Here is a 27,051-nt window from a genome sequence, read left to right on the forward strand (position 1 = left end):
GAATGATAATCTAATATAGGTATCGCTCATCTTTTGAGGTCGGTTACGTTCGTTACTTTTACGGGTATTTTTGAGAAACAAAATGCAATGTCAATACGAAGTTGAAAAAAGAAAAAAGATAGTACATGTACCGGGTCAACTCTTATTTAGGAATAGTATGCAGATGTGTATCTCACGTGCATTAATGATATATGGGGTAAACAAATACAACGGCTTGTGAATATGTATTTGGCTCATCACAACAAAACTTTTATAACGTCCATAATATATTCTGAATTATATTTTCATGGCATAATATAATAAAAAATTAAATTAATACCAAACTTAACAACATAATAATAAATACTATTTAACACATATTACAAAGAAACTAAACTGAGTCTTGGACGTCAGAACCTCATTATACAGTTTCGAGGTAACAACTGTATCGAAATAAAAAAATACAATTACATAATATAAGCCAATTGAATCACTTTGCTACAAAATAAATGTCATGTTTGAATGCCTACACAATGGAAACTTTATGTTAATGCATTATCCGATCTTTTATTTTGTGATGCACTAAGCCTTCCACACAGCATATTAAAACCACTATATGTATTACAAATTGTGATAGGATTTGTTATCCGACATATATCTGAGAAAAAGACAGTAAAACATATAATCATTTTGAACCTTGCATCAAGTTACCAGGGCTTAATCTACACAAGCAGTAATTCTTCTTGGTTTGAAGCGTCGCCTGCACCATGCTCCGTGATTTGAAATTGTTCATTGTTTTGATTGACCGCCGGATTTGTTTCGTGTGCAGGTGAAAATACCGACGAGATTTCCTCTTTATCTGTTTCGACGTTGGGTGATACCTCGGTCACTGGGACACGATATACAACGGCCTCGTTCTGCTTGGCACCTACCATTGGTTCAGAGTTCTCTGTGTATGGCGGAGGGGGGTCTATTGTTCTGGCGCCTGAGTATCCAAGATTTGTCGCAGGACCAGGCTGGTGCATGTCATAGGTATGCTGCTGTTTGCCATTAAAAGGCTGTTGTACCCCAAAGCTCGGCTGTTGCAGCCCATATTCCGGCTGCTGCATCACAAAGACTGGCTGCCGCATTCCGTATCCCGGATGTTGCATCACAAAGCCATGTGTCTGTTGAAGTGGTACTGGGAAACCATTACCAGCGACCGCAACCGACTGTGTCATGTAAGGGGGCGGCTGCATAACCTGTGCGGGGAGCGGTTGTTGGTAAGATGTACCAGGGTTACATGTACAGGGCATCTGTACGTTACCAGTATTTACTGTTCCGGGGGCGACTCGAAATGGTGTGTGGTGAGAGTGGGCATTGGGTCTCTGGATCGGTTTCATCGATTTTTCCAAAGAGAAACTCGAACCCATCTTGTATTTGGCTGTTGTTTAGTAGAGTAATCTACAACAAAAGAACGCATAATGACAACGTCAAAAAGGTGCCTCACATTTAGATGAAAGATTGCGATTGAAAACAACTGGATACGATAAGCTGTCAACTTTACCAATTCAAATACAATTTCAATTTTGTACCATACACCACTTACACCAAATCTATCACGAATACAATCATGTCATCCCATTCATGCCTTTTAATTGCTTAGTATTATTTCTAAAATAAATTATATTATTCATTGCATAAGGAATGCAATAATTATACTATTTATAACGTAATAACCATCTTGCGTAACGGCCTTACCGGAAACGGCTATATATTAGCTATAATATATTTTCTGTACTACGAATATGATAAACGCCAGAGATAATTTAATTGTTTTTTTATCGTCTCTATAAACTCGCCGGGTAACACGAACGATTACAACAGGAATGTGTTCAGCTGTTGGCCAAGCATAATACAAATATTAAATACATGACAATACAAAAACTATTTATGTTATCGATATTCCAAAACTAATAATTACAACTTCTAATGTCATTCGGTGTACGATTTGCTTTTGTATTAACTACATTGTAGTACGTACCACGTATTATTCAATACATCCGGTAAAAAATTGGTCACTATCTAAATGACCAATAATGCAAACGTAATTATTGTGAAACTGTGTACTGTTCGATTTCAATGATATTGGGAAAGCTCTCAATGCAACGATCGATAATGTTAATCTTCAATAGTTTTCAGATTATAACATTTCAAAACGTTGAATGCCCAGGAGATTTAGTCTTACAGCGTCACCTTTTTTGTTAAACCAATATTTTAAATATCTAACAGAACAAGCGCTTACTTACTTTAAATGATATTAATGCTAGAAGACACGAATGGCCACATACAATGAAGAATTAAAAAAACACACGCTTTTTAAAGTAATGACTAATTAAAGATCACACTTGGTGTTCATTTGAACTTACAGCTGTTCAACTAAATAGAAGTTCTTGTTTCTGAGTCTGTTATGATAAACAAGAAATGTATTCAAAATGATAATCTGCGTATTTTGCTAATGTCACTAATAAGAATTGTTAATTAAATAAATTTTAAAAGAATTATTTCAACTATTGAATTGAGTTTTTGTAAACATACTTTGTATTTAGTCTTTACTTTCTCACTGGATTCAATGGAGAAGAGTTCTCAAATATCAAATTGTGATTTACACGTAAAAAATACTGATGTTCTAATACATTTAAGTGAATTACAGAATTTTTTATTTAGGATTATCTGGTTGAACGAAACTCAAAAAAACAATGTTCAGCAACTCTTATATAAAGACGTGTACGAATAAGACTAAACATCTTAATACATGGCACATTCTTCACACAGGAGATGACATCGTCCGTACTTATTACAAGAAACTTGTGAAAACTTGGACTAGACCGCAATACAAACGTTTTATGTAAAAGATTTATAATGTCGTTTTTGTCTTATATTATTTACAAGTCATTTGATTATGTGTAATGTTTAATATTGGAATATTGCCAAAAAGCAGCATTTCAACCGAAAATCATTGAATGTCATCATATATCCCATATATCGACCCCAAAATATGTTTACCTGATTGATTGGTCCACCGTTTTAATCCGGATCTCCATAATTTTAAAGAAACACTTATCGATTCAAACGAAGCCGACAATTGTCATAATTGTCGTTCTGGTACACCTTTGCCGTTCTGGCAAGTATATTTATTGTTCTTTCGTCCTGGCTTGTTGGTGACCTTCAAACCCGCCATTATGAAAGAACGATTTGTCAGTTGTGTTTTTCCTTATATATATTTTTATAGTATTGTTTTCTATGACTTATTTCTATGAGCTGAAATGAATCGATTTAAACTTAAACATCAGTCAAAAATGGATTTCTTGTACTCGAATAAACAACAATTTCTTCTAGAATGCGTGCATTTTTTAAATAACATTCATTTAAATACAAAAGAGGTTAATAAGATATATTATTGGCCCGGGTACCAGGTCGTTATGTTTAAACGCGTTCTACTGTAGAACACTGAAACCTATCGAAACATAGATTATCGATATTTCCATTTACCGGTGAGTTCTGAAGTTGAACGTTTATTCAACAGAACAGACATCAATTATCACAGTGACAGTTGATCGATCGTGATAACAAATTCTGACCGGATAAATTTAACAACAGGTATGTTGAAGTTTATTAAGTCTCGTTGTTTATATATAAGTTTAATGTATGTATACTAGGGAGTACATTGTTATTACATATCGGTCTCAGTACTGTTAGAATGTAGTTTGACCGATACCACAGTCTTTATTTCAATCCATTTATTGCCGCAACCACATGTAATTAGCGTGTGGCTATGATATTATTTAGTAAAAACATCATTTGAATGAAAATTATTAATGATGCTTTTACTTATTGATATCATAGCGATACGCTAACCACATATGGTCGCAACAGCTATGTACATTTGTATGTACATGTATCTCTAACATGTTAAAACTACCTTGAGTTAGTATATTAAGACCTTGGTTATGTTTACTTTTCTTCGTGTTTCTATGATCAACCTGTTTTGTAAACGAATAAGTCGTTACTCAGGGGAGGTATCGGTTAGAATTGCATAACTTAGTAGACCCAGATTCCCGCATGTTGACGCAAGTACATTGAAATCGATTTGTTTTTTACCGAAGCAAATTTTCTTCCTTGTGTCAATATGACCCATTACAATCCTGACCATATAATCAACTTTGATCCATTGTAATGATCCAGTTGGGCTTCTTATAGCATCAAAACTGAGTATTTAAGACGCCTTTTCGGTTAATATTAACCCCCGGGACATCATTTATCTATTCTTATCCCAATTTCATTCATGTCACAAACATGACTATTTAAATGAGAAAGCACAATAACCAAAATTGTTGTGTTTTTTCTTCGTCGCCCCATAAAGTTTCTAAACTTATTCGACCAAGTCTAAAGTAAACAACCAATCTCAACTTATTCTATGTTCATATTATTGTGTTTGAACTCTACATATACACATTTTTTCAAGAGCTAAAAAATTCCCTTCCTCAGTGAATTCATTTACGTCAAATGATCCGTATCAAATATCCACATGCTTTGGGTATATCAATAGGATATTTCAGAATACTCTGGACGTGTTTCAATCCATTTTATATGGCATTTTAAAATTATTATCAACATAATATGTTTTCCAATAACTACCATGCAGTACCTCTTGTTTAATTGTCGTGTCAGGCAATTAAAATTTAAACCCGTTGAAATGCTTTCATGAAGTTGTACAGTAAAAACATTCATGTAAAGTAGCCCCATTATTGAAATAGAATCAAATACTAGTAAAAGTAAGGCAATCGTATTCAGTTTGCGATTTTCAATGCCGTTTACATCGTATCAGCTTATAACATGTGTCTTGTTCTGATAAAACTGGGCATAGTACATGTGCGTAAAGTGTCGTCAAAGATTAGCCTGTGCGGACTGCACAGGGACGACACTTTCCGCCTAAACTTGATTTTCGGTAAGGAGGGACTTCCTTGAAACTTAAAATACTATTAAAGCGGAAAGTGTCGTCCCTGATTAGCCTGTGCGGACTGCACAGGCTAATCTGGAACGACACTTTACGCACATGAATTAAGCCCAGTTTTCTCAGAACAAGACACACATGATCATAACTGAGCATTATATCACTTTAAAATGTTTAATAGTTCACGTACACAATGCATGTTAAATATGTGTGGGAACGAAATTTGGACAACCTGGTCAAAAATGAAATTTTCTGCTTAGCTCATTTTATAAAAGTGCAACATCTGACAAATTAAAATCTGAAATTTGGGCGCTTAATTCCTAATATTGACCCAAGTTATTGAGATTTTTATTTTTAGGCATTAACGCCAATTTCGAACATTTCGTAATAAGAAATATGATTTACAAATCATGTTTTGACCTATTATTAAGTGACAGTTATGTTAACCACAAATGACTATTTTAAACTTGTGTCGCGTGAACTCAATAAGTGTAACCGCCAGAGGGTTGAAACTTTTAAACATCAGCATGTGGACTGATGCACCTCTATCTATTGGTGGAGTTTTTCTTTCAAAAAGCCGAAGAAAAGGGGGGGGGTAAGAAGGGCAGCTATGTCATACGAATACAAGTCTTGTTATTGTCTGTACAATAAAAACAGCCACGAAAATCGTTGTAATCAAGATCAATTCGAAACAAGTCAATCATCCGGTTTAAACACATCATCATTTACAGATGACAATCACCTCGCCCCTTATTTTCAATATTGTTTTTCATTGCCTGATAACAACTGTTACAAAATATAAATCCAACATTGGTCAACTCGATCGTTGATTGATAAGTACCCCGCTCCTTTAGCAGCTTAAGCTGTGAACTGTCCCACTATGTTTTAAATTAATAATAGTTTTTGTCTTTTAGTGCCTTGTATAAATTTGGCCTTTTATATTGTTAAACGATATGCGAACATGGTTGATGTAATTTATATTGCAGACTTAACAAAACACAATATTGCACCGCAGCCATGGGTTCGAGTTTCTCATTGAGTAAATCGATGAAACCGATCCAAAGACCGGGAGGCAATCATACGCCGTTTCAAACTGCTCCCGGGACGGTAAATACTGGCAACGTGCAACATGGACACCATAACAGTGCATCAAACCACCCACCCTACCCACAACAGGCACATATCATCCAGCCACCTGTCTACGCTCCCGTTGCAGGTAACCCGGTGTATATCCAACAGGTACCTGGCTATGGGGTTCAACACCCTGGCTATGGCATGCAACCGGGTTATGGTATGCAACAGCCTGTTTATGGCATGCAACCGGGTTATGGTATGCAACAACCTAACTATGGCATGCAACAAGGCTATGGCGTGCAACAACAGGGCTATGGAGTACAACAGCCTGTCCATGGTACTGCCCCGTCTCATCCTAATCTGGGAGCTTCTCAAGCGAATACCGGCGTGCATCCGTCTAACGTGCTGGTAACTAACCCGGACTCAAGTACAGTAGAAACTCCACCGGAATACACTGAGAAACCGGCACCAGTAGCTGCAGTGAAGACTGAACCGACACCAGTAGCAGCACAGAAGACTGAACCGACACCAGTAGTTGTACAGAAGACAGAGGTCACCGTATCAGAAAGTGAGGTTCATCCCACGGGAGAATCAACGGGAGAGCATTAGATACTTGTTATTTATTGTTATAACTTTATGTTGATGTTACAAAACACGTTCCACATAATTTCTCGTGCATTTTATTTTGTGTTTTAACGTAATGATGCCATCGAACTATCATCCACTTTGTATGCAGATTTCTAAAATTTCATCAGTATATTCTGTATTAACGTATATCAAAGGAGAAAAAATTAAACATTTAGCAATTTATACACATGCAAACTGGTATTTGTATGGTATGTTATTAGTACAAAACAAAAGGGGTTTAGTGAACAATATGCTTTATATTTTATACAAATGCTGTTGACTAAATGAATAAAATTCAGAAAATTATGCGTGCATTTTTGTTCAAGGCTTATAAATGTTCAAGATTTGATGACCATAGGTCAGTGCAAATGCATTCATTATTGTACTGAACCAAAACTGTAAAATTTTAAAATGGCTTTGAAATGAAAGTCTAATATCGTTGCATAATTTACTTATTTATTAGTTCATAACACTTGACTTCTGATATTGCAATAGGCCTTATTTAACGCCGCTTAAAAATAATAGATATATCAGGCTCAATGATCTATCTTGAGACAAACATATCAGAATCAATGATCTATCTTGAGACAAACATAATTTGACATAAAATTCAATCGTAACGTTTGAACGGACAAGGCAGTAAAATTTATAATAAACGGCTAATAGGGTACTTCTTAACAATACTTGTTGCAGTATTTAACAACACTCATATATATATATATATATATATATATATATATATATATATATATATATATATATATATATATATATATATATATATATATATATATATATATGAGTCGCGTTCTGAGAAAACTGGGCATAATGCATGTGCGTATAGTGTCGTCCCAGATTAGCCTTTGCAGTCCGTACAGTCTAATCAGGGACGAAACTTTCCGCCTTAATTGGATTTTTGCTAAAAAGAGACTTCATTTAAACAGAAAATGTCATAAAAGCGGAAAGTGTCGTCCCTGATTAGCCTGTGCGGACTGCACATGCTAATCTGGGACGACACTTTCCGCACATGCATTATGGCCAGTTTTGCTTTAAATTGTGTTACTCTCTGAGCGAAATATTGTGCAAAACAGACGTTGAGCCCGACTACTGTATTGAATACTACAGTGCGCTCGATGTTTGGTGCCCGACTACTGTATTGAATACTACAGTGCGCTCGATGTTTGGTGCCCGACTACTGTATTGAATACTACAGTGCGCTCGATGTTGGTGCCCGACTACTGTATTGAATACTACAGTGCGTTTGATGTTTGGTGCCCGACTACTGTATTGAAAACTACAGTGCGCTCGATGTTTGGTGCCCGAATACTGTATTGAATACTACAGTGCGCTCGATGTTTGGTGCCCGACTACTGTATTGAATACTACAGAGCGCTCGATGTTTGGTTTTAGCTATTATAACGAATAAGTGGGTTGCATTAGTACACTATCTTGTTTTTACCCTTTTCTATTTCTCCTTATCCCCCTTCTTTATACTCATCATAAACGTCGTCATTTTAATTTATTGCATATTAAAAAGTTACACAAAGTTAGATATGCAACTCATTTAACACGTCAGCATTTAAAAAATTATTTGAATACTAACACTGAACCTTTTAGTACTCCAAAACATTTTAACCATGGGCCGCGAAATCTTCAAATTTTACATACACGTCTTTGCACCAATTGTATTTCTCTTGCTGCCCATCTTTTTAGAAAAAAACATTAATGACTCGCCTAACTGCAATTCGTGTGACGAAATTGAAGACTGCAACCACCTTTTCTTTCATTGTGCTAAGTTCAGTGTAGAACGAGCTCAGCTTATAAATAGTGTATCGCAGATATGTTCTCCATCACTATATGTTTTTCTGTTTTTCATAAAATCAACCAAGAGATTCTAGCCGCCATCCATTTTCTTCTCTCTGCCACTCTTCTTCTCCATAAATTTCTACATGACCGTTAACAACCTCGAAATCAATACTATTTTTCTGTTTATGTTTCCTCCCACCCCCCCCCCCCCTTAATTTCTATTTCTTTTCCCCTGTAAAATTGCTTGTGTTTCTTTCCATCAATGTTAGTGGACTTGTATATACGTTGCATTCTGTATTATGTTTTTTGGACTTGTAAGTTGCATTTTGCATCTTGTATTGTCAATTTACTACGACGTCATGACATAATGGCATGCGTAAATATATTATTTATCGGGAGAGGGTTCCAATAAGGTTCGCCTTTCAGCCCAATCCTATGTCAATGTCATGTAACTTGTGAATATGTTACTATGTTGAAATAAATAAGTTTAAACTAACACATCAGCATGTATTTTTTTCTATTCTACATATATTATGATTTGGCGCCGATAAGTATGGCAATTGGAATGACACGTATATTTTTATTTGCTGTCTTTATGTTTTAGACTTCTTTTTTAATTGTTAATGCGAAGTTTTACAATAATAATTGTTTGTTTTTGCATAGCCGCGAGCAAAATCTTAATTCTGGACAAAATCACCGAATACGGTACGTTGAAACCGACATTCTTAAAGCAGTGTATAGACTGTGCCACTTGTGTAGGCTGCGCAAAATGGATTTTGCAAATACGTTGTAATTTCTGACAACGATTATTCCTAGTTAAGTTTAGTTCTAGAGTGTATGTGGACGATATGTTATACATGATATTTAAACATCTACTGTAAACCATTACCTTAATTATAATCCCGCAATAGTATGCAAAATCTTAGGGTTTACAGGGTAAGTAACAGTATTATTATTCCGTATTTTTGAATTCTTTGAAATAAGATCATGAGCAATTCTATTGGTATTTACTTTTCCCGCTGCATAGCTATCGCAAGAACGTGGATCAATAGTGATCTTCATCAGAAATGTAATAAAAATCATACTTGATACCAGCAAAAAAAAATGTGGATCTCGGTCCTTTTCGCTCGTCAGCCGATAGTTTACGGGGTCACAATGCGTTACACTATCGGGAACGATGACATTAGATCGAAATGCACCGTCCGTCGTGTCAGCCTCCAAGCAGAGACTTTGTTGGATGCAGGCATAGGTCTAATAAAATCCATGCAATCATCACAAACTGATTTTGGTCAGCATACAAATTGTGAATTTTATGTATTTTTTTTAATATTATTTCCTCCCTTGATTATACTGTTAATCGTACATATTAATTAAGCAAATTGTCGAAAAGTGTACAGATTTTGTATAACAGAAAAAGAAAGAACAGTTCAAAACAAATATTATTTCTATATTGTTATAATTTACTTGCGACGGTCTTAGTAACGCTCGTTTGGTCATTGTCGCCTCAGTTTTTACTTAAATGTACCCCGGGTACACTTTAGTATACTTAAATGATCCCCGGGTACGGAAGATGCACTAAAACGTACCCGGCCAATTAAGACATTACACGAGTTTTATTCCCGCCCAAAATCCGATGTCATAATACGCACTACAAAATACGACACAAATTTCTCCTTGAACAAAACCTGCCTCAGCGTTCTTTGTTGAGTATGAGTTTTGATATAATTTATGCCATTTTCAAAATATTGACATAACTATGAACATAATTAATGTGAAAAAAAGACCATTTAACCGTTAGAATTCCCGGGTACCGGTGTACGTGTTAGTATAATTTCCGTACCCGGGGTACATTTAAAGGGACCATCAACCACGAATGACGAAAAAATAAAAGTTCTTAAATACCCTTTTTTTAAATTATTAGTTTATATTGATTAAAATATCACGAGTGGCATATTACATTACTTGAAAAAAGTTCATATGTTCAGTATGTATCGGTAATAAAATTTCTCGATGTGAAATCGAAAGTACATCGCGAAAATAGGTGACATAACGAAATACACACTATAAATAACGAACATTTTGCCATTAAAATTAGGTGGCTGTCGCTTACATTTTACAAACAGACCTGGTTATGAATAAAATAATTTCAAATCAGAAGATAATAAAATATAAGCGACAGCCACCTAATTTAAAACGTCTGTTAACCAAATCTTACTTTTCATCTCAAGAACCAAGAGTATCCAAATGTAATGACTCTAGATGCGCCCTGTGTGGTTATATTATTGAAGGGAATTCTTTTGATTTTAATGGCAAAATGTTCAAAATAAAAACTAATATGTCATGTGATATACAAGATGTGATTTATGTATTATTATGCAATGGATGCAAACAATATTATATAGGTCAAACTGGCGATAAACTTAGAAATAGGCGTTCTGTCCATGAACAACAAATGCGAGACCCCTCAACAAGACAGATGCCTTTAAGTAAATATTTAGATGAATGTTCCCATAATGAACCAAAATTTAAAATATTTCCCTTTTATAAGCTATTTTCGAACAATATCTCAGCTAGGTTAGCAAAAGAACAACATTTTATACATGTATTTAAACCCAAATTAAATTTCATTTAATATTTATTGACGTTATGACGTCATAATTGATATGACGTTATCTCCATGACATTTTGACGTTGTAATATATTGTATTATGCCCTGATGAGCTATGCGAAACGCGTTGGCTAAATCAATATATATTTAAAATCCCAGACACGTGTTTTTACTTTTATTATTTATATATATATATATATATATATATATATATATATATATATATACAATTTACTACGCATGCAGAATTTGCATTCCTGGGTTTTCCACGTGACGATGATGATCAATCTACTTGCGTTATTTATAGTTAACTGGTAGTTACCTGGTATCTGTACCCAGTAAAATTTATTACCGAATATACTGAAAATATAAAAACTTAACAACTTTTTTCAAGTAATGTTATATACCAGTCGTGATATTTTAATCAATATCAACAAATTATTGTAAAAAATAGGGTATTTTAAAACTTTTATTTTTTCGTCATTCGTGGTTGACGGTCCCTTTAAGAATAAATAAGAGTACCCGGGGTACATTTAAGTAGTACCCGAGCCGACAATGACCAATCGAGCCATAGTAACCGTCTAATAGCTTGCTGTTGTGCTATGTTGTTAATGTATAGCTCGATTGATCATTGTCGGCTCGGGTATTACTTAAATGTACCCCGGGTACTCTTAAGTATAAATCAAGATTGGTACTGCAGCTGTAACGAATTGGTCGTTATTATAATTCTGCGAAATGGTGCATTTTGGGCATGTGAAGTCCCATTTCTTCAATTTGTACGATTGAAAGTTTGGGTTTGGGTTTGTCATCAAGGAACACTTTTTATGAACCCAATAAGTAGTTTGTTTACATCTTATGACACAAGGATAGATACTGCAGAGAACAACCCACGGGAAACAAATTGTACATCCATTGCTAAAAATGTAACCGATAGCTAAGTCCCTTCAGACGATGAAGAGGAAAATTGGAGTGACCCCCCTGTGGACACGCAAAATACATCATCAATTTCGGAAAATTCGGACGACTCATCTAATTTCGACATCTTTGGTGAGATAAAACACTTAAAAAATATTAATAGAAACGTCAAATCATTAGATATGGGAATATCATTAGCATCGGATATACATTTCAATAACTTAAACAAATTTTGGATGATAAACTTGTAGACATATTTACAATTTTATAATTGCTGAAAAAAAAATGACAGTTCCTTTAACGACAATATCTTCACCACAGAGGGGTACAAACTTTGACAATCTACCTATTAAAAGGCGACTGGACTTTGAATGCTACACCATTGAAACAATTTGCTACCAACTTGAACTAAACAAACGGAGGTGGGGTATACTCTGCTCCTACAGACCTCCATCTACACCGGACAGTCTATTTGATACCGAAATATCCACGGTGCTAGATCAGATGTGCATATATAAATTTTGATCATATAATTGTAATCGGAGATTTAAACTATGATATGTTGAAATGTGACAAAAGAAAACTTATTTATAATCTAATCGATACATTTAACCTTACTAATCTTGTGCAAAACCCAATCTGTTTTACCAGAAATTCTACGCCGTTACTAATCGATATTATTTTAACAAACTCTAGTAATTTACTTTGTAATACTAAAGTTGTTAACTGCAGCATTAGTGATTGTCATAGTGTGATTTTTTACAACACTTAAGGAACATATGGACACAATTGATCATATTTTTGATGATGTTGATTATATTTACTGGGCAACTGAAACTTTATTTAAAGAAATAGTTGATAAACACGCTGCTATTAAACAGAAAAAAACCTAGGACAAATCAACCCCCATATATGAATTCTGAATATAGAAAGGTTATTTACAAAACTAGGCAGGCTCATAATACATACCTAAAAATAGAAGTACGAAGAACTGGGAAGATCTTTGAAAAAAAAAAAAAAAAAAACAACTATCCACCCATTTTGATAACATTTTCAGCAATTATTTGGCAGCTTGTAGACCTAATTATGGATGTCAAACTACGCTCCTCCGTCTTTGTGAAGACTGGAAACAATCACTCGAAAAAAATGAATACATAGCCGCAATGCTAATGGACCTATCTAAGGCATTTGACTGCCTTCCACATGACTTAATTATCGCAAAAATGTCTGCCTACGGTTTATCTGACAGTGCTTGTTCCCCCATGAAACATTGCTACCTATATGAAAGCAAACAAAAATTCAAACTCGGCTCTGACCATTGTCCTTGGCTAGAAACAAAAAAGGGGTTCCACAAGGCTCTATACTTGGGCCCCTCATTTTCATGAACGATGTATTCTATTTTGTACACAAAGCAACACTCTACAACTATGCAGATGATAATACCCTCTCATTCAATCACATAAACATTGACACACTCAAATCAGTCCTTGAAACAGAAAGCATTCAACTTACAATGGTTTAATTTCAACCATATGCAGGCTAATCCAGATTAATTTCAAGCAATCTCTATTGGTAAAAAAACTCATAAACATTAAAAAGAATTCAGTATTGGGTATAACACTATAAAATGTGATGATGTAGTCAAATTATTAGGCATTGACATAGACTTCTTATTAAACTTTGACCAACAAATCAGCAACATGTGTAAAAAGGGCAGCGAAACAACTTAATGTTTTATTAAGACTCAGCAAATTTCTTACATCTGATAATAATATCTTAATATACAAGTCATTTATCAGATCCAACTTTAATTTTTGACCGCAAGTATGGCACTTCTGCTTCAAAATAAACTTTAATAAACTAGAGAAACTTCAGCACAGGGCTTTGAGAATTACTTTCAATGATTTCTCCTCAAGCTATGAGACCTTGCTTGATATGGCAAACATGCCCACATTACACCTTAGCAGATTAAGAACTATGGCAATAGAAGCATAAAACATCATATTCAAATTACCTCCACCATACTTACACAACCTCGTGAAAATTAAACACTCTTCATATTCTATCCGTTACAGTAACACAGCTGAAGTCCCTCATATTAGAACAGAATCATACGGTAGGAAAAGCTTCAGTTTCGAGGCCGCCCAGGTTTGGAACAGCCTCCCAAACACTGTCCGCTGCGCGGAAAACTACAAAGAGTTTGTGAGACTGATCAGGACTTGTTGTGGTCCCAGTTGTAAATGCTCCATTTGTTCTTAATGATTCTGTCAATGCTAACTTTGCTCCTTTATGTTGCAGCCCATGCATGCTATTATCATTTGCTTTGATTTCTTTTTCCATTTTAAACCTTGCTTGTCTGCATGCATTCATTGTCAGTCAGTTACCTCAGACCTGGTATAAAGTGATAGGTGTTTTTAAAATAGTTTAATCGTAGGTTGTTCGCCTCTTTTTCCGGTTCAGTGTCTTAAAATAGTTTCTCTCTTATTGACGTTTTTAACAGATCGACTCTGGTGTATATCACTACATCCAGTATTGCCCTGCAAAACTGACAGTGAAATCCCATGTATTTTTACTCTGCATGTCTGTGTAAATATATTAGTATGCTCAAGTATCAGGGGCGTCGGAAGTGATTTGACATTGGGGCGGCGGAGGAGGTGGTTATGGGAGGGGGTGGTAATGTGATGGGGTATCCCCCTCCAGTTGGTGGGGGTCCGGGAGCCTCCCCCGATTTTTTTTTCAAATTTTAGCATCAAATGGCATATTCTGATGCGTTCTTATGCCTGATACCTGACCTTATACACGTCAATTGAAGGCATATTCTGAATGACAAAAGTTGTGACAGTCAGACAGACAATGGAGTAGTGATCTCTATATGTCGCAGTTTGTACTTTGTAGCAGGCGACACAACAATAGGGATCATGCGAGTTGAAAGAACGTTCTTCGGGATTTTTTTCCCGAAATTCCGTTTTAGAAATTTGAAATTCGTTCGATGGTTTGGAGAAGACATATTGAAACGACACAAAAAGTGGTAAAAAACATTAAATAAGTTTTTTTTAAATTATCGATGCACTTTGAGTTATTACAATTCATTCAGGTATCTTGAGGTATCTTTAATTTTGTGATAATTAAGGACTATTGGATATCGGCACATTTGTTTCATGTCATACTTTCCTTTATATTAATAAAAAGAAGCAAAGGTTTAGATCATACTGACAATTTAAGATTCTCATGTTAAATTACTCAAGACCGATCAATTAACAACCTAATTTACACGTACATTACCGCGGGCGGGTGATGACAATCAACAATACACGTGTCATAAACGCGAAAGCATGATTACCTTGCTTCGTGGTAAAGATATTTTCAAATATACGGGTATTGAAAAAAAGGTCTTTGCCGAAATTTCATTTTTGCCGAAAATATTGGGGCGGCGGCCGACGCCCCTGCCGCACCAGCTCCGACGCCTCTGAGTACATATTTTTAAAAGTCTTATGTATCTATTTAAATACTCTGGTCAATTACTTTTAGTAATACTTATGTTCTTAGCAATCATTTTATATTTCTATAAATTATATGTGATAATCTGCATTTCTTTTTATCTAGGTGTTTGTTTATCTTGTTGTTAAGACTTTGTTTTTGTCGGAAAATAGCTTTGATAGCTTATGTTAACTGTTTGTAAAAACCGACTTTAAATAACGTTTCTTGTATCTTGTATCTTGAGTATATTATGACCTGTAAGATATTGTTCGTAGGGGTTTCCAAAACGGTGTGTAGCCTTCACAATCGAATCAGCGTCCTTGAATCGAGCACAGAAAGGACATGCTAAAATTATGTAAAATTCTTTCATATAGTTTGCTAAACATATTGAGATTTATTTATATATCTAATATAATTCAAATCTAAGTTATTATTTTTGTGTATTCACCGTGCATTTTGATAGAGTCCATAGGTTGTTTTTCATAGTAATCGTATACTTCCACTTTTTCACCAATTTCGGACATGTTCATTCGGATAATATTGTGAATACCTTGGCGTTTAGTCCAAGTGATGAAACAAATCAGTCGATTTTGTGCAGTTTTTTTATGCTCCCGAAATAAAATTTCGGCGGAGCATATAGTTGCCAATTTGTCCTTACTTCCGTCAACGTTTCAACCAACCCTGGGTTAATCGAAAGATCAAGCGCCTAACAAGACGAAAGAAGAGGGCCCTCAGGAGATCCAAACATACATGGAAACCAGAAGACCTCACTCGATATAAACAGCTGCAAAAGACAGTCAAATACCAGTGTAGATAGGCATACAACACTTACATCAGCGATACCGTATCTGAAGATCGCAACCCTAAGAAGCTGTATCCCTTCATCAAAACAAGAAGATGTGACAACAGTGGTATTGCCCCTCTGAAACATGATGGACTCTTGTATAAGTACCCAATGTCTAAGGCTGCAATCTTGAATGAGCAGTTTACAAGTGTGTTCACAGAAGAGGACCCAAGTAACATCCCAAAGATGAGCGGTACACCACACCCTTCCAGTGCCTTCCCCAGGCCATTTAAGCGCCCCTTGCCTGGGCGCTTGAATTTCGAAATCATAGTCCCCGGGGCGCTTGAAATTTTCCGATCAGTGTATTCTTCAGTAAAAGAAAGTGGAGATTGTCCAAACAAATCAAGGTTTCCCTATCAGTGTATCAATATTCCCTGTTTTAAAAGAGCACTCGGTACCTACTTTCACAAGTAATCGCCATAAACACCACATGGGGTAATGGATAATCCACTGATAAGAGAATAGCATGACGCGCGTATCGATTATTCTAGCCACATTACACGGTCATTTAAATGCTGACAAGGATGTATCTGGTAACTTTCCAGTCGTCAAACTGTGAAGTTCATCGTCCAATCGGTTATGCGAATGCTTATGAGGGCGGGGTTAACTATCGACCATTATTTTTGACTGACGTCGGGCATGAAGTAAGAGTTTATCGCAGCTTGATTAGCAAGTAGTTGTACCATTTGAGTAATATAAAACCGGAAATTAGAACAGTACAGAACATTAAAGACGGTTTCGGGCATCATCATCACACCTTTTTACTGTAAACAAGTGTTACCTATGACTCATAATTAATACGAGAAATTAATTGCAAGTGGTAAACAATTAATTATTATAGCGGTTACAATTATGTGATAACAATTTATTTAATTCCAGTACATGTATATTTCAACATGTCCATTTATAGAACTGATTCACCTCGTTTTTCTGACATTTATTCGACACGTAATGCGCTTTAACAAATTTTCGTTGAATTAATTACGCACACTTGTAAATGCTTCGTCCGATAATCGATAGTTAGAAGACCGGCCGTGATCCTCGTGGACAACGTGAATTTCATGCATAATTCCGTCAAAACATTTATTCGACTCGTAAAGTGTGTAAACAAATTATCGTTGAATTTATAACGCAACGGTTAATATTTGTTGAAATCTCAAATGGGAATAATTAAATTTGTAATCCGAAACCCATTACCGTAAGTCGATGTTAACGCGTTTTTAATCCGAAACACACTTCCGAATGTAAATGTTACCGCAACGTTAAATATTTTTGCTTCAAATTAGCAGCGCAAATTTATTTTGTGTCGAATCTTTTTCTCAATTAAAAAGAGCGCGAAAATTATGCAGCATGTACAACGTCGCGTCTATTGCATACAAATGGCGTGTATTGAGCGTTTTAACAAGCACACAACAGGTCAGGGGATTGACGCATATCCAGAGGCAATATTTCATCAAATCTATAAATAGTCACTTAAAAAATGACAAGGTTTGTGTTAAAGAAATAACTGAAAGCTTTTATCGTAAATATTTACCAGAAAGAGTTTGATAAAAACGGAATAAACAGGATTATCGGGTAATAAATAGAAACTTGAAAAATAGTAAGTATACAGTAATAGATTCGGGTTGAAACGGATGTATTGGGGAATCGTTCGAGTCGGGATTTTACTAGCTGTGCGGAAAAGTTTTAAAACAATTAAACAATATAAAAATATATATTTTTAAATGACTGGGGGATTTTTTTTGAAGAGTCATAGCGCACCAAATGACGTCTTTTGACGCTGTTTTTCTTTGAGTTATAACGCACCACAGAACGTGAATTGACACGTTAAATTAAAAAAAAATCAACGTCGGGAGGGGACACCCCTCCCGAACCCACCCCCGGGGCGCCTGAACAAATTCCTGGGGAAGGCACTGCCTTCAATCAATGGCAACCTTCAACATCGGAAATGAGGGTATACACAAACTCTTGCGGAACCTGAACCCACAAAAGGCAACAGGACCTGATGCCATCCCTACAAGGTTTCTTCAAGAATTTGCAAGTGAACTCTCACCTATGTTGGCCCTCATCTTTCAGGTCTCTCTGTCACAAGCCTGTGTGCCTGATGACTGGAAGCAAGAATTAGTGGCTCCAATATTAAAGAAGGGCGACAAATGCACACCTGCCAACTACTGGCCTATCTCCCTAACCTCTGTCTGCTGCAAAATCATGGAGCACATCATGCACAGCCAGATAATGCAGCATATGGAAGGCCTGAACATTCTGTCAGACGCACAGGATGGGTTCCGAAAGCGCCGGTCATGTGAGACGCAACTACTCCTGACCCTACAGGACCTCTCGTCAGCTCTTGACTACGGTGAGTAGATAGACGCCATCTTACTTGACTTCAGTAAGGTGTTCAACAAGGTTCCGCATGAACATTGAACACCTTGCTGTGAAACTGAAGCACTACGGCATCAGTGGAAACATTCTCACCTGGATCAAAAGCTTCCTTTCAAACCGAAGTCAACAGGTACAGGTCGAGGGTGTACATTCAAATCCAGCACCAGTAACATCAGGTGTCCCTCAAGGCTCAGTGTTAGGACCCTTGCTCTTCCTGGTGTACATCAACGACATGCCCTCCAAAGTTCAATCCACAACAACGTCAACAAGGCTATTTGCGGATGACAGCAGTTGTCGAAATTCGCACTAGTCCGACAGCAAAAAACTAGTATTTTTTCTTTCGGGCTTGTAGGAAAGCCAATATTACAAGCCCGACATGCTTGTACAATTCATTAAACAGAAAACGAGTTCCACTTTCATTTTCAATATTTGTAAACAAAGTTTTGAGCCGCTTAAATCAACAGCCGCTTATGTTTTAACACACTGCGCACATGTGCTGGGCAATCAGCCGATAATTGGATTACTGCGCATTAAGCGCATGGTTTTGTGGTTCCCGGATGTTTTGCGTTGCGTTCGGGACACAGAGAGTAATGGCCGAACATTTGTCATTCAAGTACGTCGTTGAGGAATGTGAATCTGAGGTAACTGTGATTGAATCAATTGTCAATGTGCTTTTTGTAGAATAACCTGGCACTTAATTGCTTTTATATTTTCTGGTGGTTCAGGTTTGCTCTCTCTTTCACATGGATAAATGGGATAATTGTATTTCTGCTAATTTATTACCTAAACTTTATGTATATATTTATAATTTTGATTTGATTGAAATCTGTGTGTGAAATTAATATCGTCTTATTTCAGGATCCGAAAGAGGCTGGCTCAGATGACGAGGAAGCTAACTTGGATGAGGATGAAATTAATAAGAGATTTGTATTGTATTCTAAAGATTGAATGAATGAATGCTTCTTTGGATGTTTTATGTTATGTTTATCTGCATTTTTAACAAAAATGTTTGGGCTAGTAAAATCTGACTCAGGCTTGTTCAAGTTCCCATAGTACTAGCTTGACTTGCTTGTAGATTTAAATCTTAATTTCAATGACTGTGACAGTCTTCTGTGCAGAAAGATTAAGTCTCCAGAGGATGCACAGATACTGCAGAATGACCTCAATGCGCTCTAGGAGTGGGAAACAACTTGGAAGATGTCCTTCAACCCAGACAAATGTGAGGTACTGAGGATTACAAGAAAGCGAACCCCGACACAAGCAGATTACAGCATCCACGGACACCAGCTAGCCTTAGTCAAGACAGGAAAGTACTTAGGCGTGACACTTGCCAGTGATCTTTCCTGGAAACCACACATGGACAGCCGCACTAAGTCTGCCAATAACTCTCGCCTTCCTCCGCAACCTCTCAAGCTGCCCGAAAGACATAAAGTTGCAGTGCTACAAGTCACTAATCAGACCTGTCCTCGACTACGCATCAGCAGCTTGGGACCCTCACACACAGGCATGTATTCAAGAGTTAGAGGCTGTACAGCGAAGAGCAGCGCGATTCATCACAGGCAACTTCAGGACTACAAGCAGCACTAGCCAGATGATCGCAGATCTTGGGCTACCTACCCTAGAACTCCGCCGCCAGCACTCTAAACTTCTGATGATGTATCGGATCACATATGGTCTTCTCGACATTCCAGCCAACGATCCTCTCCGGCGATTCATCACATCTACAAGAGGATGTGGTCTCGAAGACATGGATGGTGCAGTGGTCCGTTACTGGATACCTTACTGCAGAACAGACACCTACCGCCACTCCTTCTTTATCTCTGGAGCTCGATTGTGGAACCAGCTACCAAAGCACCTCACAGTTTTACAGACCCCAGAGTTATTCAGGGAAGGACTGGCCGGCCTCCAATTCAAACATTGAGCTTTCCTGACTGTATATATTATAAATATTAAATGTTTTATTTTTTTCAACTGCACTCTCATGATCACCTTGTATATAACAAATGTATGAGTATGCTCCAGAGTGAGATTAGTACATCTCATGGAAGAAGTCACACTTTTGTTACCGTTTCTCATAGCGCCTTCAATACTTTACCAATCTCTTTCATATTTGGCATGTAGGTATCTTGCATGAACCTCTACCAGTTGATGAGGTTTGAGGATACTGGGGTCAAGGTCACCGAGGCTAATAATAGATTTTTCCGTCACACTTTTGTTACAGTTTCTCATAGCACCTTCAATTCTTTACCAATCTCTTTCGTATTTGGCATGTAAGTACCTTGCATGGACCTCTACCTTTTGATGAGGTTTGGGATCACTGGGGGTCAAGGTCACCAAGGCTAATATTAGATTTTTCCGTCACACATTTGTTAGTTTCTCATAGCACCCTCAATACTTTACCGATCTCTTTCATTTTTGGCATGTACGTACCTTGCATGGACCTTTACCTTTTGATGAGGTTTGAGGTCACTGGGGTCAAGGTCACCATGGCTAATATTAGATTTTTCCATCACACTTTTGTTACAGTTTCTCATAGCACCTTCCATTCTCTACTGATCTCTTTCATATTTGGCATGTACGTACCTTGCATGGACCTCTACCTTTAAGTTTTGATGAGATTTTAGGTCACTGGGGTCAAGGTCACCAAGGCTTATAGTAGATTTTTCCATCACACTTTTGTTACAGTTTCTCATAGCACCTTCAATACTTTACCGATCTCTTTCATATTTGGCATGTAGGTACCTTGCATGGATCTCTACCTTTTGATGAGGTTTGAGATCACTGGGGTCAAGGTCACCAAGGCTAATAATAGATTTTCCGTCATGCTTTTGTTACTTTACCAATCTCTTTCATATTTGCCATGTAGGTACCTTGCATGGACCTCTACCTTTGATGAGGTTTTAGGTCACTGGGCTCAAGGTCACCGAGGCTAATGATATATTTTCCGTTACGCTTTTGTAACAGTTTCTCATAGCACCTTCAATACTTAACCGATCTCTTTCATATTTGGCATGTAGGTACCTTGCATGGACCTCTCACTTTTGATGAGGTTTGAGGTCACTGGGGTCAAGGTCACCAAGGCAAATAATAGCTTTTTTTAGGTGGTTATTAACACATAGATTGACAAAGCGCATCATTGGGGAGCATCCATCAGTTTCACTGATATTCTTGTTTCGTATCGGAAATAATCTACGAAAATTCTGAACAATTTTGAGTTCATGTTGCAAAATAATTTAAAACAAACATTTCCCTATTTCAAGTTATGTGTAAATATAAAATGTGCAGTGATATGTAACAATCAGTTTACATTTGCAGTAAAATATTATGTAGATGTTTCACCCCCAAAATGGGGGGGGGGGAACATCTGCCATCCCAAATAAATTAGTGTGCAAAAGTCAATCACAAACCCCAGAATGCACATTGATGGCATTTTTCTAGGGACTTAAAAGTCTTTTTAAGTTTCAATTAGCCACAGACTATCAATGCGATTGAGATAAAAGAAATGGGTTAACTTTAGGTGAAATTCAATAATGCTACATTACATGCAATAGTCATATTGTAAAGCATATTTTTGTAGTGAAAGATCAACATGCTAAACAATTTCTTTCAGCATATTCCAGCATTCTCATTGAATTAATCAACCTGTGACAGCTTCTAGGGCCCTGAGTCGCAGCCATTTGACATCTCAAAAACATTTGTCATGAAAATAACACATTGTAGCCAAGTTTCCTAATTTGTATGTAGCAAATGGCAGAGTAAGCCCAGCAGCTTCTCCTACATTTATAAATCTCATGTTGAAAAAAGAAGCTTTTTTCTCCCTCTGTAGAAATATGCTTCATATACATAACCCAATATATACATGACAGGGCCCTTGCTACATCTTAAAATTGCTATATTTTAATGTAATTTACTTAAATATACATTTAATCAAAATTAAATAGCACCATACCAGCTGGAAACAGGTATAAAAAAAATTGGGGGGGGGGTTCAGTGAAATAGGGGAAAAAAATATACTATTTTAAGGGGGAAGGGGGCCCCAAAACGGCCAAACGAGGGCCCTGAGTCATGTATATTATTTGTCACACTCACAGCGGTATAATTAGCTACAGTATGCAAGTGAGGGCGTTGGGCCATCATGGCCCTTATGTTAATGATTTTCTTTCATACATGAAGGAAAATCATAAAAACCAGACACTAGTACAAAATTCTTGCATGCTGATTCTGTGACACTGCTTACACTTCAGAGTACAAGAGTATGGTTCGCCAGGGACTTGCTGTGTGACACTGCTTACACTTCAGAGTACAAGAGTATGGTTCGCCAGGGACTTGCTGCTAAGGTACTGGATGCTATTCCTGGGAAGAAAATATTTGGATTGTACCGACTATTGCCAATCTACTTCCTTCTTGGTGCAGCTGTTGAATTTTCTATGATCCACTGGCGACCAAAGGGAGTTAACTTTTGTGAGTAAATAATTACCAAAAACGAGTATGAATTAATAGTATTAGTTAAACTTTTAAATTATGTGAGGCATTTTGATAGTAAAGATTTCATAGTGTTGACAAGTTTTCTTAATTATAGTGGGTTCTCATTTTCAATTTTTGCTGTATTGAATTGTTTTGGTTGTCTTATTTACATTGGACATTTACAAATCTAGAAGAGTTTATTTTATAATGTATAGACTAAATGATGATCTTTGCAGACGACACATACAAGAGGAAGCACGTAGATAAAGAGGCGCGAAGTCAGATCAACTTTGAGGACCTGAGAGAAAAAGTGCTGAAAGGGAAACAGCTCTAATAGGTAAAATTGATTGTTAAGAATGCGTTAAAACTATTGTTAAGCATGCGTCAATGTCTTGGTCATTCTTCCTTAAGTCCTTACACTGTGTTGCTGAAATATATTTTCTTTGACAAAACATCTTTCATTTTCTCTCATTTTTGTGTATTCCTTCACATAAGTAATGATATTCTTAAACAGGCGGATATTTTAAAAGAACAAACATGTGAATTAGCGCTATTGTCATTTAAAGTTCTTTTCTTAATATTTATTCAAATATTTAAAATATACTGGTTCATACATTCTAGGAATAAACTGATGATTTTACCGCATGTTCATTTCAAATTTCACGGTTTCTCTTTAATGTCCAGTACCTGCAGACAATAGTGAATAAACTGAACATATTTTTTTTCCTGCATGCATTTACATTTTGGTCCACTTTGCAGGTCAGCAGGCCATGCCAGCAGGTGTTACGTGGGGCGTGTACCTTAGTACGCTGACCGTCTCCCTACTGGCCATGCTGGCTGGAGCACAGACTGTCCATTTTGTATACAGACCTCTTGAGGTATGGGCTTGGTTACCCCATTCTAATAATCAGAGTCCTGGCAAATAAACGGCTGTCCGGTAGGGGTGGTTGTTACACTCGCTTCTCAACTTGGTATCCTGAGTTTAATTCTTGTTCCCAAAAACATGCGAGTTTGGTTGTTGATTCCATACCGTAGTGGTGGAGTTTCCTCCAGGTCCCACAAAGCAAGACCACAACAAAAATAAAAAAATAATTAAGTAAAAAAGACAATAATAAATGTCTAGATGTTGAAGCAATAATTCAAAAATTGTGCTAGCTAAGTGCTGTGACTCACTCTGGGTCCTCACATAATGCAGTCTCATTCTTGGAAGGGCATTATAAACCTTCTAAATGCACACACAAGCACTGGCAAATTGCTTTAAAGTAACATTACTACTCAAAATCAACGAACATTTTGTACAATTTTTCGTAAAATAAACTAAATCAGTGTTTCTTATGGCAATTGCCGAAATTTCAATGCCAGATGTGGTCGGGTAAAATAGATGTGTGTAGATACAAAATGCTCGTTTTTATTTTTGTTGTGCATATTTAATTCCATTTTAATTTCCCACAACGATATCTATTAATACGACACATGAACACTAACATGGTGTTTGTGTGTCGTATGTATAGATATATTTGCGGAATATTAAAATGGAATTAATTGTGTCAAAAATAAATAAAAACGAGCATTTTGTATCTACAAAAATCTATGTAATCATACCACATCTAGCGTTGAAATTGTGGCTTCTGCTATATGGAACACTGATTGTTTAGGTGTTAACTTTATTTTACGACTTTATGAAATTTTCATTGATTTTCGGCATTATAAGAGGCTTTAATTTCTGAGCGACCCACCTGTCTTACAGTTCTATAGCAAAGTTTCGATACAGAAGACTCTGAATACACAGTCCAATATACTTTTGCACATACATGTATATGGGTTGTTAACAGTTATTGAATAAATTAATCTCGAGTTATTGTAATCTTTATTTTGTTGGCAATGAAAATAATACATCTTTATTTCATGCTATTCAGTGAATAAGTGGAGAATACCAGTGAATGGTACGCTGAATATTCCACTTTTTAGAATGAAATGGAAGTTTTGTATAATTTCACTCTGAAAGTTTTTGAGACATTTTTGTATGACCCGGGAAGGGTGTCATATAGCTGTCTGTCTGTCTGTCAGGCATTCTGTTTCTAAAGTTTTTTTCCTTAAAGCTTTGAGGTGTTTACCTGATTTTTGTTATGTGAGTCTTCCCGTAAGAGTTCCACGTCAAGTTTGAGTATCTTTCTGGTCCATTGATTTCCCAAAGTTATATGGGCTTCTCTTCAATAACAATTGAATTTATTTCTAAACGCTTGTCGGGTTTCTTTTGTTCCTATGTTTTACTAATCCTAAAAATAAAAAAGTACACATACACTAGCTTGAGTAGTGTGGGTAATGACAACTGCTAAATGGTTTTTAACCCTTTCAGCGCTGGAACCGAATTTTAAAAACCTTTGCAAACAGTTTGGATCCAGATGAGATGCCACAGAACGGGATCCAAACTGTTTGCTATTCTGATAGTATTCTTTGAAAAAAATCAAAGAAAATGCTAATTTTAGAAATTCAGCAGACAACATTTTAGCAGACGACAAATTTCCCAGCATGCAAAGGGTTAAGGAAAATTCCAACCATTGCTTAATCTTCATTATTATATATTATATGTTATGTATGAACTGGAAATAGTCATTGCATTTTTGACATAGAATAAGATTGTTAACATGTTTATTACATATATAATACATTGAATGAAGTTAAAATAAAATTGCTTTACCTTACAGGATTTCCAAGCAATGGTTGACAAGCGAAAAAAGGAAATAAGGGAAGAAATGAGACAGGAAAAACTCCAGGAAAGTCTGAAAAACAAAACTAGTTCTTAATCAGTGATATAAATTTTACAAATTATTAAAAATATATCTGTATGTGATTGTATTGAAAACTATCATTTAAATATATCTGTTGTGACCGTGTTTAATTGCGTACATTTAGCTGCATTGATAAAATGGCACATTATGCGTGTATGTTTGTGATTCGATCAAACCAGATTTGTTCTAGACTGCTAAATAGACAGTTATTCCAGTGTCGTGAAAAGTTCAAACTGCCAGATAAGCCAGAGTGGATTGAAATAGATCCAAAGGCCTTACCACCTGAGACTGTATTAGACGATAGTACAATCCAGCTGATAGAAAGGCTGTCTCTGGTAGATTTCAATAACAAAGAGGGAGTTGAGCGTTTGAAAAGTGCTATCAAATATGCAGACCAGTTGTGCGTGGTGAACACTGAAGGGCTGGAACCCATGTATTCTGTGCAGGAGCATGAAGAGTTGTTCTTAGATGAGGATGTGGTAAGGGAAGGCAATTGTAAACAGGAAATATTGCGCAATGCAGTGAAAGTTGAGGAAGACTATTTTGTGACTCCTCCAGGGAATATTCCGTTGAAGCAGAAAAAGTTGTTTGATAAGGAAGGAAGCTGAATTGTGAATGTACATTTATAGTAATAAAACAGATGGTTATATAGTTATGATTTGTTAAGATTATGTATGAAAACAATTTTATTCCATCGTCTAAGTTAGTTCTTAAACTGAGCTGGGTCATGGGGAAAATGAGGCTAATACCATTTAAGCAAGGTGGACACCTGCCTGCACAATCATGCTGTCTGGTCAATGGCTTCACTATCTGCTATAAAGTAACACAAGCCTTATTAGTTTCATTAGCAGACAGGGTAGGCCCAGACCAGACTGGGCAATTGTATAGATGTGAGAGTTGGTGAGAAGCTACCGGAGATCATATGGCATAAGACCCATTTTCGCATGATACAGGTCCATTCTAAGTGGTTTGAAAATGCTAGATTTATTTTGCATAAACTTGTCAATATCATTATTTTTGTTATTTTCGAAAAATGGTCAACTCAAATTAATGTTGTAGATAGTGTTTCTGACAAGTACATGTATTTAGTGAT

The 27,051-nt window shown here is 36.4% G+C and overlaps 3 protein-coding genes and 2 long non-coding RNA genes across 7 annotated transcripts in view; 2 read left to right on the top strand and 3 right to left on the bottom strand.

Annotated features, from left to right (window-relative positions):
• Positions 1-27,051, bottom strand: part of LOC127858487 (uncharacterized) — a 418,400-nt gene that overhangs the window by 12,696 nt on the left and 378,653 nt on the right. The gene's annotated exons all lie outside the window — the stretch shown is intronic.
• The window catches only part of LOC127858567 (uncharacterized), a 198,534-nt gene that overhangs the window by 2,529 nt on the left and 168,954 nt on the right, over positions 1-27,051 (bottom strand). The window lies entirely within an intron of this gene.
• On the bottom strand, positions 364-2,087 carry LOC127858431 (uncharacterized). The gene is made up of 2 exons (XM_052395596.1): positions 2,003-2,087; positions 364-1,422 (listed from the first exon to the last, which is right to left on the bottom strand). The coding sequence occupies exon 2, from the start codon at positions 1,389-1,391 to the stop codon at positions 702-704; it is 690 nt and encodes a 229-aa protein (XP_052251556.1). The 5' UTR covers positions 1,392-1,422; positions 2,003-2,087; the 3' UTR covers positions 364-701.
• The window catches only part of LOC127858370 (34 kDa spicule matrix protein-like), a 420,221-nt gene continuing 396,665 nt past the window's right edge, over positions 3,496-27,051 (top strand). Inside the window, exons 1-2 of one of the 2 annotated variants that reach the window (XM_052395490.1) lie at positions 3,496-3,618; positions 5,959-6,979. In XM_052395490.1, coding sequence (XP_052251450.1) covers positions 5,990-6,655 — 666 coding nt within the window. In that variant the 5' untranslated portion in view covers positions 3,496-3,618; positions 5,959-5,989 and the 3' untranslated portion in view covers positions 6,656-6,979. Of the gene's footprint in view, positions 3,619-5,958; positions 6,980-27,051 lie in introns of those variants that run through there. The other variant, XM_052395457.1, reaches the window with a different exon arrangement.
• On the top strand, positions 15,801-26,094 carry LOC127858531 (uncharacterized). Of its 2 annotated transcripts, XR_008038960.1 has the most exons (5): positions 15,801-15,834; positions 22,950-23,042; positions 23,406-23,506; positions 23,929-24,047; positions 25,875-26,094. It is a non-coding gene; the product is annotated as an uncharacterized LOC127858531 (long non-coding RNA). The 2 variants fall into 2 exon arrangements; XR_008038959.1 differs by lacking the exon at positions 15,801-15,834 and having other exon boundaries at positions 22,771-23,042.

Source organism: Dreissena polymorpha, chromosome 1 (assembly GCF_020536995.1).
Source record: "Dreissena polymorpha isolate Duluth1 chromosome 1, UMN_Dpol_1.0, whole genome shotgun sequence".
Classification (NCBI taxonomy): domain Eukaryota; kingdom Metazoa; phylum Mollusca; class Bivalvia; order Myida; family Dreissenidae; genus Dreissena; species Dreissena polymorpha.

What these genes read in the sequence shown, in the direction of transcription:
- LOC127858431 (XM_052395596.1), bottom strand. Translation starts at nt 1,391, where the DNA reads ATGGGTTCGAGTTTCTCTTTGGAAAAATCGATGAAACCGATCCAGAGA.